General features: G+C 42.5%; 1 protein-coding gene across 1 annotated transcript in view; it reads right to left on the bottom strand.

Annotated features, from left to right (window-relative positions):
* Positions 1–4153: 4153 nt before the first annotated feature.
* shank3a (SH3 and multiple ankyrin repeat domains 3a) overlaps positions 4154–18700 on the bottom strand; it is an 823427-nt gene continuing 808880 nt past the window's right edge. Inside the window, exon 21 of the mRNA XM_080207556.1 lies at positions 4154–4714. Within this exon, the coding sequence (XP_080063682.1) occupies positions 4159–4714 (556 nt within the window). The 3' untranslated portion in view covers positions 4154–4158. The remainder of the gene's footprint in view (positions 4715–18700) is intronic.

Here is an 18700-nt window from a genome sequence, read left to right as displayed (position 1 = left end):
GGATGTAAGGGATATGGTAAGAAGGCGAGTCTGATGTGTGAAAAAAGAACAGGTTTTCTGGGTCCAATGGCCTATTCCTGTGCAGAATTAAGTCTTATTTATTTAAATTAGCACCTTGCACTTACTGAGGGCTATTCCATGGTACTGTGGGATCCACTGTGGTCTCAAACCTGACCCCTCACTCATGTTCTAGTCAACTCTACTTCTGGTGTAGATTTCACTGGGTATACCTCATTGTTCATATGTCATGTACATATCTCATTTCATTCTTTTGTTGAACTCTCAGTCTCCTACTTCAATATTGAACCTTTTCTCGCTTCCATCTTTTCCTCGACCCACCCAATATTCTGTCCCAAGGGCATTGCTTTTTGCTGGGTTTAAGCTCAACATCCACGGCCACTGGCAGCCCTCAGGTGCTTTATTCAAGTGGCCGTTCTTTAGGTGTGAGCCTTGGCAGTGAGTGCCGGCAGGCTATTAGAGCCCGATCCTGTCCTCCCCCTGATGTCCACTTTTGGCAGGACGAGGAAGGGGTGCAAAGGGGTACCAAACAGGACTGAGGGCTCCACATTATTTAGTTACTTTTTCTTTAGTCCATGGACCCTGAGGGAAACTGCAGACCCTGAGTGCAATGCCAGCTGAGATCAGCAAAATCAGGACTGAATCTAAAAGCCCATTTCATGCCCCAGGGTGGAGAGGCACTCATACGAATCAGAATGCACTCTCTGTAGGTCATGGGACAGGGAATTGGCTTGATCTATAAAGTCTCACTTCACTCAAATCACTTTCTCCTATTCAAGTACAGGATATGCCATTTAGTCTCAACTCTCATTTCCTGTTTTATTTGACTCTCGGTCCCCTATTCCAATATATAATCTATAATTAAGTTTTCTTCCTCGCTTCCTTCTTTGACACTGTCTCTATTCCATAATCTGAATTTAACGTCTCGTTTCCTTTTGTATTACAGTTTTTTTTTAAGTGCAAAACTTTGCTGGTCCTCAAAGTTTGGGCATTTCAGGCATCCAGTATCCTAAGAAATACTCTCAGGGCAGTACAACATGTTTTGGATGCAGAATTAAAGCTCCATCTACTATAAGGTATCTCAACCCCAGTTTCCTTAGCACACTTTGTGGGTCTCAGAGCAAGATTGCAAGTTTAGTGCTATCCACTAAAGAATCAAGTGTAGCTTTCTGCTGTGGCACTGTGACCAACTGCCCAAACACATTACAGACAGCAGAAGACGTATTTGTTCCCTTGGTCTGAACATGACTAAAACTCAGCTCCAGGAGGTAACTGATAATGATTCACTCTACCACTTAGTTCCGGTCTCATTTCCTTTGGTCCAATCTCATTCCCAATTTCAGTTGTGATTTTGCACAACAGCCCTGGAAAGAAATTTCTATCAGCACTGGGATTAGAAAGTGTGCTTTAGGGTGAAAATCAGAGAAACACTGAAATTTCAGCACAGAAATGGCCATTGAATCCATTACCACTGTGGGAGTGCTATGTCCATGTTGGATCTTCCTTGTCTAATCCCAATTGCCTGCCCTGTATCTTTTTATCTTTTCTTTTTTTTTGGATTCAAGTATTAAATGAGGGTAGGGGGAGGGTTTAGGATTCAGGTGTAAATAGGAGACATGATTCTCCATTTGCTTTGACAGTAAGAGATTATTTTGTCCTAATGTACTGTCAGTGAGTGAATGAGATGAAGCCTCCAACATATTCCCTCCATCCCTGACTTCAGCTGAATGCTTTAGATGCTCTGACACTTATATTTCTGATTAATAAAGTGGGAATCAGAGTTCTGGGATTTTTAAAATAATCTAACAAAAATATTTTAATGTAATCTTCAATAACTTCTACAGACTGTCAACAAGGATATGTGACAGTCTCTGCGAAAGATTAACATGCATCCTAGGTAAACAGAAAACGTCTTTCGGTTACACCTATTTCTAACATGATTCTGGAATGTGGCAAAGTGTAGGGTTACAAGAGGTAAATTCTTCAGTGCACCTATGATAACAAGTATGGATGTGTATGAGAATGATAAAGACAGTGTGCAAGAAAGAATGAGAGCTTGTGGGAACTTACATCTGGATGAAGTTAAGAGACAGTGTGCGTGAATTGTAAGAGAGGGTGTGTCTATACTTGCACAACTCTGTAGGGGAAGCAGGATCACTGAACATCTTTACAGTAGAAGTAAATGGAATCTTCTTGGGCAAGGGAATAAATAGTTATCAGGGATAGGTGCAAATGTGGAACTCAACACAAACACATCAGCCATGGTCTTACTGAATGGCAGAGCCGGCTCAAGGGGTCATGTGGCATAGTTCGTATGTGTGAATACATGAGGGGAAGTCTTGTGGTGCAGTGGTTAGTGTTCCTACCTTTGAGCCAGAAGCTTTCTGTTTGAGTCTCACCTCAAACTTCATGGCCAAGAAATATGCGTTCATAAAGTGATCAAACAGGTTGAGTGTGCCAACCAGCAAAACTTTCCAAATGCGCCAATGGCTGGTCGCAAGAATAAGAGAGATTCCTGGTCTGCCACACTTGATGTGGAGTGCTGCCCTCAACTATAAGCTCCTTACAGACAGACTAGTAACCTTTCCCAGGAATTACTAGCTATGGAAACAAATAAAAGTCTGCTTTAGCTCACTACTAGGTATGGGAAGAGAATTGGTATACATGACAGGGTGTTTGCTGACAATGTTGATCAATACATGCAAAGTATGATGTTTTGGTAGGAATGTGCCTGAGATAATATGAGTGTGTATATGTGCCTAATTGTGTGCATGTGTATGTGTGTCTGTGAGTGAATTAGCTTCCTTGGTATCCTGCTCGCACATTCTGTTGGAACAACAAGCCCTCATTATATTGGTAACTCTTAAAAAAGGACCCTTGAAGTCCAATACATTTCAGTAAAGGGTAGCTACACAGTGAGAGGGTCATGTTGGTCTTTAGTTTGTCCCACCATTATTGGAGAGAACAAAAACAGGATTAGCATTAGCAAGGATTTGGGATGAAATCACAGCTGAGGGTCAATGTTTTGGACAGTATAATTATCTGCAATCAGACAGGTACACACCAGCCATGTGGGGACACGCTAGCTATGTGGGGATACATCAGTCATATGGTTACATGCCAGTCATGTGGGTACATGCCAGTCACGTGGGTCTATGCCGGGGGTCCCCGCTTCTAATTGCTTATGTGAGATGAAAAATAAAATTCTAATTTTGAGCAAGCTTGTTACGGATGGAAGATGATGAGTTAATGTGCCAAAATGACCAACAAATTTCCTTGATTTTGACATATTCCTACAGCCCTGAAACTGCTACGCCATCTTCATTAAAACCATGTGTGACAGAAAGAGGGAAAAAAAGAGAGAAATCTCATTAACCAAGTCATTTGATTGGAAGATTCAATTTAACATTTTCTTATAATAGTATATATGTATAGTTTTAGTAAAATTATAACATAAAAACTTTTTATATTATTTTTGTTCAAATATATAATTGGTAAAAAGATGAGTATTTGTTGATGGAATAGAACTAGGATGTTTTCCTATATCTCAAACTAGCATGTGGAGGGGATGCATCAGTATTTTGCTCTCTTCCCTTTGATTGATCACTGAGCCCTCCCTTAACCTCAGAAAACAGGGGACTTTGAAATAAATTTATACAATTCAGAAAAGACTGGGTTTGATAGTAACTAGTTTTAAACATTCTCCTAATGATAACACAACTCATCCAAAGTCTGAAGGGAATCTCTGTTCGCCTCTCTCAGGCTGTACACAATCGTGGGCTCAAGGAAGAAAGCCAGAGATTCCCTTCACAAGCAACAATTATTTGAAGGCAACTGAATGAAATCTTCGCTGATTTTTTTCTCTTGTTTATCTAAAGGAAACAACAAAAAAAAATTTGCGATTCTCACTGCAACCTTGGTCAAGCTTCAGTGGGAATGACACCAAGCAACATCCCATAATATTCATGCAACATTAACCATAGCAACGTCACTCAGATTTAGCTCTGCCCTTATCCACCATTCAGTGCAGTGTAATTTTTTCTTTTTTTAAAAAAAAGTCCCCCCTTCCTTCCCCCCACCCCAAAAAACCCAGATCAGTTGAGAGCCCTACCCACCCCCTCCTCTCCCCCACCAGTGGAGCTAGCTGTCTATAAAATGTTTCAAAGCCCGTTCAATGTTCATTCGATGTCCCACTCTTGTGACTCCAAGTTCCACATAGTCATCTTTTGTCAAGGCGGGTAGGTGGGAGCCTTCTATTTCATTGTGTAAGAAGCTCTCTCTGTGTTCTGATAGGTTCAGACTGTCGAGCCAGTCTGCTACGTCATATTTGTTCCACATCGCCATAGGTTTCTGGCAGAAGGGCTTGGGGGGGAGTAAGGAGTGCATGGCGACACCAGAGGGAGATGGGGATCGGCTGCGAGCGCTGGCGCTCCGCACCACAAACCGCACCTCCTTGGGCTCATGGGGAATGTTGAGGCTGGAAGATTTCAGGATAGTCGGGGGAGTCTGCGTCGGGGTGGAGAGTGGCGAGGGCCTTGGCGAGCTGATACCGGCTTCTGTCCTTGATTCGATGCCGGGCTTCCCAGGGCTCGGGGCCCGACGGGTGACAGGCTGCCTGGAGCCAGGACGGATGGTGAATGTTGCCCCAAAGCTCCGCTGGGATATCGTGTTCAGCTCTCCTAAACTACTGAAAAGTCTGTGGATAAAAAGAGAAAGAAAGCAAAGAATTAGGAGTTGTCATATCTAGGCTTCATCCCAGTAACTCACTCAGAGCAATGTGCTCAAGTGTCAGCACCTGTATACATTGTGAAGCTGCCTTCGCAGTTCCACTGTCCTGCATGAAGGAACTTACACTGATTTCTCATGCTTAACAGACAACACCAACTGAGGAGAGGCTGAATTCAAATACCTTCCTGGAAATCAGGAATTCTCTTCCCCTCAAAAGTTGTTGAGGCTGGGAATGAATTGAACAATGCAAAACTGAGATTGATTTTTTTTAGGCGAGGTTATAAAAGAATATGGAACCAATGCAGGTAAATGGTGTTGAGATACAAGCTAGCCGCAATCTAATTGACTGGCAAACAGTCTTGAGTAATGGAATGACTTTCTTCTGCTTCTATGTCTGGATCCCCTCCCTTCCCCCCCAGGGCAATTTTCTTGACTACCTCCTTTCCATTCTTAAAAGTGGCCGTGTGCTGATATTTGACTGTGGAGGGAGATTACAGTCAAGGACCATCTGATTTTGATCCAATGTCCAAACAGACATTCTCAGTGGGGATCAATAGACAATAAATCAGAAAACTTTTTTTTGCTGTTTTTGCAACCTGTGGCACTCAGCTGAATTGCAGTGTCTGTTCCCTGCCAACTCGTATGATCCCACCTCTGAGACCACGTTGTATGTTGGCTGTGACTGGCTAAAGAAACATAGCTGAGACATAGGTATACCTGAACTATACCTGGTTATAGGATAAATATAATTATATACAGACATTTAAGACTAGATGTAACTCAATCTAAACCATGAGCATTTTCCCTCTCAACTCTTGGTTATGTGTCTTTTACATCATCTTTAGGGTGGAACTGTTTCTCCATTCCCACACGTTAACCTTTTCTACCCTGAACACCCTAACGCTACAACTAATATTATCCAATTCAGCAGAGTTTGGGCAACGAATGTATGAGCTTCCTGCTGCAGTCTCAAAGCAGGGGAAAGTTAAAACAACAGTTTTCACAATATGTGAGTGAATATACTGAAGGAATATCAGTTGGACTTGTGTGCTGCCAAGCAAGCACCTTGGTAGTTTGTATCAGTTTTCACTCTGGTGTCTGTTGATGCCATTCCTGCATCTAATTATGCAGCCATTTTCTTTTCATGGAAGTAGGATAGCATCAGGAATAATGTTGGAATGGAGCCATGGGATGAGATGGCAGGGAAAGAGATTGAGTTGGATTTTCTATGTGGGATCACAGAGGGTTTCTGGAGGCAGATGGAATTGAGGAAGGTACTGAGAAAGTGGGGCATGGGTCCATGAAGATATAGGTGATAGTTATGTTGAACGTCTTTTTCTTGTTATGTTTAACCTGTTAAAATGAAACTAGAAGCGCTCACAAGGTTTGGAATATCATAGAATCCAACAGTGCAGAAGGAGACCATTTGGCCAATCAAGTCTGCACTGACCACAAAGCCACCCCGGCACTATTTCCGTAACCCCAAGCATTTACCTTAGCTAGTCCTCCTGACACTAAGGAGCAATTTAGCACTGCCAATCCACCTAACCCGCACATCTTTGGATTATGGAAGGAAACCGGACAACCTGGAGGAAACCCACACAGACATGGGGAGAATATGCAAACTCCACGCAGACAGTGATCCAAGCCAGGAGTCGAACCTTGCTTCCTGGTGCTGTGAGGCAGTAGTGCTAACCACTACGCCACCGTGCTGCCTTAACCTTAATATTCGTTTTATCTCACACAGAATTGAATGGTGTCCTTGCATTTTAACATGATTTATTACAAATAGTGATTTCATCAAGTGGTGGGACACTCTGTTATCTCATTTCAGGTTATCCAGCTGAGGTACATCATAGGTTAATACAGAGTAAAGTTTCTTTTGCACTGTCCCATCAAACAGTCTGAGCGCAGGTGCAACACCAGGTAGATACAGAATAAAGTTTCATCTTCACTGCTTCGTCAAACTCTTCAAGGATTAATGCAACATGACAAGTGGAAACTTGTTTCAGCAAGATCCTTACAGGCTGGGAGATCTCTGTCCTGCCTGCTTGGACTGGATTTAGATTCCACCTTTGAAATAGGCTGGCAATAATCTACGTCATTGTTCAAAGGCAAATCATTAAAAGAGCTGAGATTTGGTGTCGACTATGATTTAACATGGACTTAATAGGGTTGTGATTGAGAGCTGTTTCCTCTGACTGTAGAGTCTAGAACTAGGGCGCATAGTCTCAGGAGAAGGGATCAGGAGTGAGATAAGAAATTTCTTCATTTTTTTAGAAGACTGTGGATGCTTAGTTGTTGAGCATATTCAAGACTAAGATAGATGGTTATTTGCACTCTAAGGAAATCAAAAGATATAAGGACAAAATGGAGTTGTGTTCAAAGATCAGCCATGACTTTATTGAATGGTGGAGAAGACTTGTGGGAGGGCACCAGGCCTATTCCAATAAGAGAAAGCAGAGGTGGTTTAGGTGCTGCTGAGGAATGGAGAGTGAGGGGCCCTGTCACAAGCTTCAGTTGGCTTCACTGAGAATTTTCATTTGTGAGGTGAATTCAGTGCTCCTCATGGGGCTTGCTTACTTGCTACTCAATTCCTTCCTAATCCTAACTGGTTTGATTTAACTTGGCCAAGGCCCAATTTTTTCCAACAGCTGTGATTTGGCTTCTTGTCCAGAATATTGTAAAATTTATGGTACCTAGAACTGAAAAATAATGTTTCATTTACATTAAGAGATGGAGAGTGATCAATGGACATTTCAGTGAATTTTCTGGGCATTTTTAGTTAGAATTCCAAGGTATGGTTGATCTGGTGAATGATTGCATTACATATGCATTCAGTGCTGAGGTATGTTACAGCAATGACATTAAAACTGAATTCATTAAAGCTGATGCAAAATTGGCCCTGGATTGGATTGGAACTCTTAATCAGGATTGGGTGGCAGATTTTCACTTGATTAAAAGAAATGGGGCCTATGTTATGCTACTGCTGACTCAGATTTAATAATTTGTTGACATCTGAGGTTGTTGCCATGAACTTGAAGGAGGTCCATGTTGTTTCTATATTCTGGATGTCCCAAGGTGCTTTGTTGGCAATGAAGTATTTTTGAATTTTGCAGCACAAGCTCCCAGAAACAGCAATGGGATTATGACCACAGCATCTGTTGCTTTTAGTGCTCATTGATTGAGGAACTAATGCTGGCTAAGACATTGGGGATAACTCACTTCCTGTTCTCTGAAATAGCACCATGGACCTTTAACTTCTACCTGAGAACACAAACAGGGTCTCTATTAAACATCTCAACCAAACAAGCAGCTCAGACATTGAAGCACTCCCTCAATACTGTAATACTAGAATGTCAGCCTAGATATTTGTGCCCAAGTCACTAAAGTGAGACTTAATCTTCGGATTTAGTCACACAAATGCCACCAACTAAGCCACAGTTGACAATTAGATCATAGTGAATCTGTATCTCAACTCCATGGGCTGAATTTTATATGTCTCCTATGAGCAGGAAAACAGGCAGGTGAACCTGTAAATTAGAGCATTAAAAGACCATAAGACATAGAAGCAGAAATAGGCCATTTGACCACGTGAGTCTGCTCCACCATTTAATGAGATCATGGCTGATTGCATGATGGCACTATGCCATTGGCAGCTCATCCACCTGCTCTTGCCCCCTTCGCGATTTTATGGCTGGCCGGAGAGACATTTGGTGGGTCACCTGTCCATGGTCCAATTGAGGCCCTGAAATGGGCAATTAATGCCCAGCTAAGGGCCTCATTCCGCTAGTAATCTGATATAGCAGATAGTAGGAGAAGCTGATGCTAAACAGGTAGTCCAGCAGGTTTATTTAACCATGGGCTGCTGATCAGTGAAAGATGAGGGTGGTAACATTCCTTCTGGGCTCGCTGTGTCAATTGGAGAGCCCTCCCCACAATTATGCTTCCCATGTCCACCCCTCCTCCTCACCCTGTTCAATATATCCCTCACCCTCCTTGCGGGGGCCCATTAGCCTGTCTTCAGTGAGATCTCAGACTTACCTGAATGGCAGGGTCCACTGCTGAATGCCTTCTTCTTGGCCTAGCTGCAGTAGTAGTAGTGGCCACTTCTTCCGCTTGGCACTGCGGACATGCAGTGCTTCCGGTCTCTGGCCGGTAGCTCTATGAGGTGAGACATCCTCCTGGAGATAGAAGTCCCACCTCATACTGATTCAAGGACTGTCGCCTGAAAAATTAAAGTGGGGGGAGCATGCCCCTGTAACCACCCAAAATTTGCCCTGGATGGAGGAAGCCCATCCTTAGTGTAAAATCCAGCTCCATATTTCTCGACACTTATGAAATAAAACTCAATTGATCCCAGTTGTGTAAGTTCCAATTGTCCCTCAGCACTCACAGGCCGGAGTTTTACCATTCCGCTAACTACGGGAAATGGAGCGGGTGAGGGGCGGACCATGGAAAGGTCCGTTGATTTCTGGGATTTTATGATTTTGGGATGAGCGGAGCTGTAAAATTCCACCCAATAGCATTCCGGGGCAGCTGAGTTTCAGGTTTCTCCTATTCCTGTTAAAAAAAATCCTTCCCGATTCGAGTTTTAATATTAAGATTATGCTCCCTTTTTCTGGATATTCTCAACCAAAGGAAATAGTTTCGCTCTCTATCCTCCACTAAATCCTTTTAACATTTTAAGAATATTGGTTGGATCAGCTCTCAACCTTCTAAACATGAGGCAATACAAACCATTTTATGGTGAATTGAGCTGGTCAGAGATTGGCAGATCAGGGTAAATCCAAAAAAATACATATTAGTTTAGACATCAGATAGTTTGTTTACAGACCTCTGTAACTGAGTGCAGATCTGTTGCAACCATTTGATAAGAAAGTTGGAAGAGCTTCTGCAAGTAGAAGACTTTTTGAGATGTACAAAAAGGTGATGTTAACGGCCCTAGTAATTCCAGTCACCATGGCACCCTGACACTTGATTGCCTCAAGAATTTGCAGAACTATTTCCCACTAACATTTCCTTGTACTGAGCTATTTTCCTGGAGGAGGTCTGAATGTGGAGGGGGAGCTGAGAGGGTAAGGGGATAAAAGTGTGAGGTGTCCAAATGTGGGGGCGGGTCTCAGTATAGGGGGTATTGAGTGTAATAGGGGTGGAGTGTCTGAGTGAAGGAGGGATGTGTGTGTGACTGGAAGGTCTGTGTCATAGAAGGGTCTGAATGGCCAGGGTGGGGAGAAGTGATGCCGTTGTATGCAGGCATCTGAGAGAAGGGTGAGGGAAACTTGTGAGCAGGATGGGGGATGTGCCCATGGGGATGTGTTTGCGCACAGTGGGACAGAATATAGTGGGGAGTTAGGTGTGGGGGTACTGAGTACAGGGGCAGTATATGTAGGGGAGGCCTCAGTTTGAGTGTGGCTGAATATGAGAGGACCTAGTTTGTGAAGGACTGAGTAAGGAGGCCTTACTATTTAAAAATGCAACCAAGATAAATTGAGGCAACTAATGCTCATGAAACTCAGCTTAGGCTATACTTTAATAATTTTTCTCACATTCCATTCAGTGTTCCTTTGCTACATATCCACCCAAAGGAAAAGCTGGATAGTGATTGTTATCTCCCTAATAGGAACAGATAGGAGGGAAGCCCAAGGTGGGGCTGTTTCCTGGTAAGGGAGTGCCAAGTGCCCAGCCCAGGCTTGGTGCTTCCCCCCGACTTTCAAGGTCAAGAATTGTCCAGCTTGAAATCAAAGGCACAGCTTGTGACGTTGCCTTGTCTCACTGTCCAACCTCTTTCATTTCAAGCCTTCAGGTTATTTTAAATACACTGAGCACCAGTACTTAGTATATCCTACAATACAGAGCAGATGTATAATGCACACAACACACTCAACATCCAGTAATTCAAACTCAGCACTCAGCATCTGGGACAGAGCTAAAAGGTATAAATTTCCCTTCCCATTAAAGGAGGCAGCAGCAAAGGATTCTTAAAGAGAGCAATGCATGGTACCGCATCCATTTATTTTAGTCAGTTATTAGTTGTTTTGTTTCACTGTTTTTCGATAATCTTGCATAAAATGCAAATAAGGGACAATTTGGATCTCAAATACTCATCACAGTTGTGATATTGATTATTTATTTAAAAAGAGATTCTGTGTGAAGAGGTGTTAAAAGTGTGACTGCGTTACTTCATGCTTGAAATATTGGGAGGTAACCTGTGATCTTTTGGGGTAATTCTCCAAGCATGTGTGGGGAAGGGGAGGAAGTTGCTGCCTTTCCCACTCTCGCCCCATGTCAGAAAATTATAGACACAGCACCCAGAAAGTGACCTTTAATTCAAAGAAAAGGCAATTACACTCAGAAATATTAATACTACTCAAGATAATAGACAAGGTGGAAGGCATTACTCTGTTTAAATCTGGGAAGAGAAACTTTTGGCAAAGATCTAACTACTTCTAGGTTGCAGGCAGGCATGGACAGAGTGAATCAATAACTCAGAATGTTACTTTCACCACACAAACAAAGAATTACACAATAGGTTTGGCCTCCGACAAGCCCCATCATGTCGCTGGTTCTCATAAAAAGATGGGAGATTTTATCTGGGTTATTTTATTGCACCTGTTGGCCTGTAGTAAATGGTGAACATTTCACATGGGGAGCTTTGCTTTTGAGTCTTTGCTGTCATCGAAATGAAGAATGAATGTGCCAAGGATTGGAAGTGCCTCCCAGGACAGATACTGCACACAAGGGATATGAGTCAAATGTAAAGTAAAGCTGCCTTTACATTGTCTCATTAACACTCCCTGGATAGGTGCAGCATAGGTTAGGGTACAAAGTAAAGGTCCTTCTACTCTATCCCATCATCCACTCCCAGGTCAGGTACAGTATGGGCTAGATACAAAGTAAGGCTCCTTTGTGTTGGCGAGCCCAAATTTTATTGAAGCTAAAGTCAAATTTAATTAATTTATAAACAATCTAGGGGCTATACAAGGAGACTTTCACCCCATCAACTTGTGCTGGATCATGTAACCCATGCCTGAGAGTCCAGGGAACAGTGTGTTGGGCCATTGGATACCCAGGCTCATGAATACAGATGCATTGTGCTGGCCCATTCAATTTGCTGGCCTCTGAGTCTGTGGATAGTGTGCTTGGCTCCTTGTTAAACAGGTCCATTATGTGAACATGTGATAGATCTTTATAGTACTGGGAGGAGGTTCCAGGCACTGAATTTTGTTCTTAAGTACTTTGTTCATTTTCCTGCTGATTACTTAAGCAGAGGTGGGATTGGCGGCTGACTGACTTGGTGGAGGACAGCCCATGGAAGGATTAGAAATAGCTCAAATATAAAGTGGGGAGGCAGGGGGAGGGGGGAGAACACAAAATCCACACACACACACACACACACATACAGTCCAACACTTCACCTTCACCATGGACAGCATTCACAGTCTATTAGCAGAATTAAAACAATCCAAACAAAACAAAACCCAAGGGGGTAATGGGATGTAGTGAATGGTTGGTTGTGAGCACTTACACAATTTGCTCACCCTCCTGAGGCTCGAGGTGATTCTAGACAGAGCACCACAACGCATGCACAGTGAGCGGAAAAAAAGAGGCAATGAGAGAAATGTTAGCATCAATCCATGAATATGACCAGACATTTCCACTACAAACACTAACAGTAAACACTTCCATAATAGACTTGCTTCACATCCCTTCAGATTCTGAGTCCCGTCTCACCCCCTCCCTTCTTCTACTGATGGCACTATACAGGAAGGACTTGCATTAAACAGTAGCTTCTGACATGCTTCCTCTCGCCTCAAGATAGGAATGAGGTTTAAAAGAGTAGCTGTTTAAGGATTCTAGAACCCTACCTCGCAGGGTGGCGGATTATGTATAACATTGACTGGTTAGGGAGGATAAGGAAGATTCTACAATTCCGATGGTGATAAAGGCACTAAAAAAATTAATGCACCCCACCTGGTTCTAGAACTCCACTCCAAAGAAGAAAAGAGGCCTGGTTTTAGAACCTGCAGTTGTCTTTGATGGAACCAAGTTCTAGTGCTGTTTCTAATGTCAATTGGTTTATATGACTTTGTGCTATGCTAAGGCTAGGGCAAGATTCTGGATTTGGTCCTCAAGGAACTAGAATCCAGAGGTTTTAGGAGTTGCTAAGAACCCAGGTTCTAGTACACTCAGCCAGGAAGGTGGATTCTAGAACTTGATGTCACACATAGTCTGCTAGGATCCGGAAGATCTGCTTTAGAAAATATGAAAATTATTCAAGAACAAAAAGATAGCTAGTAATCTGGCACAATGGTAAAGGGAGTGCAGAAATAAAAAAACCTGGTGGTTCACATGAAGGTGGCAGAATGAGTTGATAAAACTGTTAAAAAATATGGGATCCTGAGTTTTTTGTATAGATGCATAGAGTACAAGAACAAAGTGGTTATGCCTAACTTTAAAAACTACTGTTTAGGGTGTTTTTGTTCAATTCTGGGCACAAAACCTTCAGAAGCATGTAAAAGTTTTGGACAGCGTATAGAAAAATGAAAAATTTTTGCTGGAATGTTACCACAGTTCATGCTGGTGGGATTTTTCCACCCAGTTGCAGTGAACAGAGATTTGGCTGGGTGCCAAATTCTCGGACCTTGCTGCAGCAGGAATGTGGCATGAACAGCCTTATTGTTCTTAGAGCAGAGAAGGTTAGGGGAGCTTTAATAGAGGTATTTAAAATAATAAAGGGTTTTTGATAGATTAAATAAGGAAAAACTCTTTCCAGTGGCAAATGGATTGGTTATTAACAAAAGAACAAAGAAAATTACAACACAGGAACAGGCCCTTCAGCCCTCCAAGCCTGCACTGACCACACTGCCCAACTTAACTAAAACTCCTTACCCTTCCGGGGACCATGTCCCTCTATTCCCATCCTAGCCATGCACTTGTCAAGTACCCTTAAAAGTCACTACTGTATTTGCTTCTACTACCTCCCCCAGCAACAAGTTCCAGGCACCCACTACTCTCTGTGTAAAAAAATCTGCCTGGTACATCTCCTTTAAACCTTGCCCCTTGCATCTTAAACCTGTGCCCCCTAGTAACTGATGACAAAGATTTAATAAAATTGATGAAAGAATCAAAGGGAGACAAGGACAAAGTTTTTTTTATGCAGAGAAGTATTATGAGTTGGATCACACAGCCTTGAAAACATAGGGAAAGCAGATGTAACTTGAAAAAGGGAATAGGAGATTTGCATAATTATGAGGAACAAGCAGGGTGAGTGGCACTAATTGGGTAGCTCTTTCAGCACAATGGGTTTAATGGTCTCCTTCTGTGCTCTATGATTTTCAGGAACTGTGGGAATGGATACACTTTAAATGCAACAGCAAAACATTGCAGATGTTGGAAATCTGAAATAAAATCAAATGCTGGAACTTGTTAGCAGGGCTGGCAGCATCAGAAATGATAAAAGGTCATTAACTGAAACTGATGTTTTCCCCCTCCACAGATGATTCCAGAGCTGCTGAACATTTCCTTCCTTTCTGTTTTTACCTGAGTTAAAACAGAAGTTGTCAAGGTTTCCGTTTCTGGGCTTAACGTCATGCTACAAAGCAGAATAGCAGGTCAAGCCCAAGTGAATGCTAATCCTACATGTGTGTGTGTCTTATGTGTTTAACTGTGTGTTCTAGTCTCCATTTTCTCAGCAGTAGCTTCCCTTGTACCAGTGGAACATTTCCATTCCATGCCAAGTTATTGGGCGATTATGTGCTGAGCAGCTGCACCATTCAGGAAGTACAGTGAGCTGCCAATTCACTTCAAGCAGCAAACATAGCAACTGTGGAGCCGTTCCTTGAATATGAGTTTGGGAAATAAGGTATTGGTGTAGTAATGGGATTCTACAGAAGAATAGACTAGATTGGATACTTCCATTCATAAAAAAGATATCCACTAGCTCCAAAAATTAATTACAAATGGAATGTGCGAAGTTTTAATCCAATGTTCAAGCTCACCATAGTCCTGCCAACAGTGCTCTTAAAGAGTTTGCATCAAACCTATTTTGCCCCTGTGCCTCTGGCATCAGGCACATTTGTGTAGGGGTACGTGTGTGTATATGTGCGTGTGTTGAGTATAGCAGTCAAACAGAGCACTGTTGTCCTATCTGTCCCATGTTGAACAATTTTGGAGAAAGGAAGTTGAGATCTGAAGGAAATTTGAAACAAGTCTAATCTGATTTTAAGATTCCCTGTTGGCAAATGAGGCAAACATTAGCAGCCAAGATTCTTAAACAGCCAAAGCCATGATATGTCCTCAGTGAATGGTGTATCCCTTAGAAGGAAATCCATGCTAACCATATCATACACAAATGCAACAGTTACACATTATCAAGGAAATGAATTTCAAGGTAAGAATATATGATTTTTAAATATTAGATAATAATCCAAATTATCACTAATCATTCCTTTTCAAAAGCCCATGTTACAGTAATGTTCCATTGTCAGTATGATGCAATGGGTTATGGTGGGCTGTGAGGCTGACCGTATCATTATATCAGTTTATTTATTACTCTGGAATTTTCTGAAATTATTCCCCAGGTATTAGATGAACAGAGATGGATCTATATCATTGGCACTGATTTCATGATTTGAGGTCAGTTATAGCTCATCCCACCTTCACATCTGATTGTTGATAGACTTGTTGCTCCACATGACTTTCAGTCCAACTGTGGGTTATTCACCATGCTGTGACTAGGGTCATCCAGGGTCCTGTCTGGTTGTGGGTTATTGACTATCCCCTAACTCAGTGCCATTAGGTTCCTGCCTAGTTGTGGATTATTGACCATGTTGGGACTCAGCACTGCTGCTTTTTCACTGCACTCCAGTATAAGAATTCAAGCGAAAGAGTCTCTGTAAAATAGGATTGTTTGCAGAACTATGGACCTGATTGGATGCAGCCTCCACTTTGGAATGGACCACAGTGGCATGATTAAAATCAAGACTTAGGTCTGCACCTTAGTTTTTCTCAGCACACTATCTGTCATTATTCTTTGTTGCAGATTTCTAAGTTGGGTTGGGACTGGAGGAATTAACAACAGGTGAGTAACATTGAAAACACTGAACTAACAGAAAGCAATCAGTGAAAAATACTGGATCGTCCATTAACCGAGCCTGACTCCCTACGTTTTATAGGCTCTGTGTTTTACAGCACCATCTCCCATCCTAGTTAGGACAAGGATTCCCAAGTTATTTTTCCATTTTTAGGAGCTCAACATTGAACTTAGATTTTCTTGTTGTTTTAGGGTTTTGGATACCATTTGTAGGTCTTAATTAACTCTTTGTAGTCTTAAGTTGGTTAACTGTATGTATTTATGCACAATGAGACCTTTGTACTTATATACAATAAAGGGTTCAAGCTCTGAGTTATATCCAATTATATGTGCACATAGATCTGACCAACCTCAACTGACCATAGGTGCAGGTCATGTGTTCTCTTATATCACTTTGTGGTTGGAACTGTACTCAGTCCTATGTTAACACTACATGTGCAACACCCTTATAGTACATCTCCCCCCAAGTCTTTATTCAGTATATTTCAAATTATTCTGATTTACCCATGTATTTACATTGATATTACTTTCCCCCCTCAAGGCTCTGAGTTAGTTGGTCCAGGCAGTCTGGAGGCCTTATCTTCCATATCTCATTCACATTATTGTCAGAGGAGTGGTAGACTTCGTCGCTGCAGCTAAACTGTTGATTTTGAGCTTGTTCTTGCATCTGGATGCCTTTTCATCCTTTTTTCATTCCTTAGTATTGAACCACTTGATTCAGCTGCTGTGGTGATAGATGGTTGTTGTTCCATCCTGTTACTTGCAGGGTGGATGATTGTTGTGCTCATCTCCATGATGTTTTTTTCCTCTTATTTTGTGAATCCTGACATCCTCTGTGACAGAAAATGGCCATTTCTGTTATGAGGATGTGTTTTTTTAGTAAGCTCATCTTTGCATTTGGTTGTATCATGTGCTGTTGGCAATGGATGGTCTGCTACTTGGTTCCAGCATCATCTGTGGCACTGTCATGCTGGTTGGAATTGCAACATTTGTTCTGTGGTCCCAGTGTTGACCACATCAACCTTGGAGCCAGAGGTTGAGGCCCTTCTGGTTGTTGGTTGCTCTATTGTCTCTCCTCCAGGTGAGGTGTCATGGCAACCGTCTGAGTGGTTGGCTGGCATGACCAAAGAGGGCTTTTTGATGCCTGGAACAAAAATGGAATGTTCTTCAAAAAGAGAACTCCATTCAGAATTGAAGTTCCAGTCAGGATATTCTTTCTTGCATGGTGTCTTGGGAATTCGCAGTTTTGTACAGTTTTAATACAATCATTGCCTTGACATCTTCTGCACTTTAGAGGAGATTCAGGGCCCCATGTGTAGCTCTGTTCAATAGATTGGTTTCGGATGACATACAGCAGCTTGTAGATTTGTTTGCCACTATATTTTAGTGGTTCCAGAAACTTGCTTAAGACCAGAAATTGGATTCCTCTGGGCTATAGAGCAACTTGTCTGTTGTTCAAAGTTAGAGGTTTCTCAGCTTCGGTTCTCTGTCTAAGAGGACCATGAAACTGGATTGTGTGTCTAATTTAAAGTTTGTGAAATGGCCATTAACCAAAATGTCTGCATTCCAAAACAAAAAGCCAGAATCTTTGGCCTCACCCAAGAAGTAAGGCTGTGGGCTGTCTTGACTTCATGAATCAATTTTGGGCCTTCTGTCTCTTTAGATGTTTTGGCCTTGCACAGTGTCCAATGTTATGTTGAAAGCAGTGGGCTGAAATTACAGGACACTGATCTAGCCTGGGGGCACTTTGCTCTACAACACTGGCCAGTCTTTAAAGTTGATTCTGTAGTTGCGATTCTTCCCATTAATTCTTTTTTCTTTTCAGGACCAGCTCAGATGGCATGCATTCAGGCGCTGACTTAACAATCCAGCTGGCCACAGTTGTTTCAAAAATGGACTGTTTTGACTTTTAAAAGAATGAAAACATTTTTAAACTAATTCTGGCTGACAACTTAGAATTTTTTTTGGGAGAATTCCGCCCGAAGTGTTGAATTAGCAGGAAAACTGGAGCAATTCATGTTGGCTTTTTCATTGGGAGTTCAGATTAGAATCTCCTACACTCTGTGCACTACAGAGGCCACCATTGTAAATATTATTAGATTTCAGGGGTGGGGCCTATTTCTGCCAAGAGGCTGAAACCAGTGGGCCTCTGCACATGCATAGTGGCCCCGAACCGTCAGCCTATGTTTGCTGGCCAGCTCGATCACTGGCCGGCCTGATCGCGGCCCCTATGACCACTCCCAGTCCAGCCTTGACATCCCCTATCCCGGACCTCCCTGATCTCCAGCCACAACCTCCCCACCCACCAACCACACTATCAATTCCCTTTTTTGATTTGATTTGACTTATTATTATCACATGTATTAATATTCAGTGAGAAGTATTGTTTCTTGAACGCTATGCAGACAAAACATACCCTTCACAGAGATGGAAATGAGATAGTGTAGAATGTAGTGTTACAGTCACAGTTAGGGTGTAGAGAAAGATCAACTTAATGCAAGGTAAGTCCATTTGAAAATCTGACAGCAGCAGGGAAGAAGCTGTTCTTGAGTCAGTTGGTACGTGACCTCAGGCTTTTGCATCTTTTTCCCAACTGAAGAAGATGGAAGAGAGAATGTCCAGGGTGCGTGGAGTCCTTAATTATGCTGGCTGCTTTGCCGAGGCAGCAGTAAGTGGAGACAGAGTCGATGGATGGGAGGCTGGTTTGCGTGATGGATTGGACTACATTCACGACCTTTTTGCTCACCCCACCGTAGTGCAGACAACTCTGCAGACAACTCCCCCAAGCCTGCTCCAATCATTGGTCTCCCTCCTGCTCCCATCAATCCCAATGGCAGAGTGGCAGTGGGATTCCCACCC

This window comes from Carcharhinus amblyrhynchos, chromosome 19 (genome assembly GCF_965287045.1).
Source record: "Carcharhinus amblyrhynchos chromosome 19, sCarAmb.v2.hapA, whole genome shotgun sequence".
NCBI classification, from domain to species: domain Eukaryota; kingdom Metazoa; phylum Chordata; class Chondrichthyes; order Carcharhiniformes; family Carcharhinidae; genus Carcharhinus; species Carcharhinus amblyrhynchos.
The sequence above is the reverse complement of the archived record's forward strand: the minus strand, read 5'-3'. Positions and strand labels throughout refer to the sequence as shown.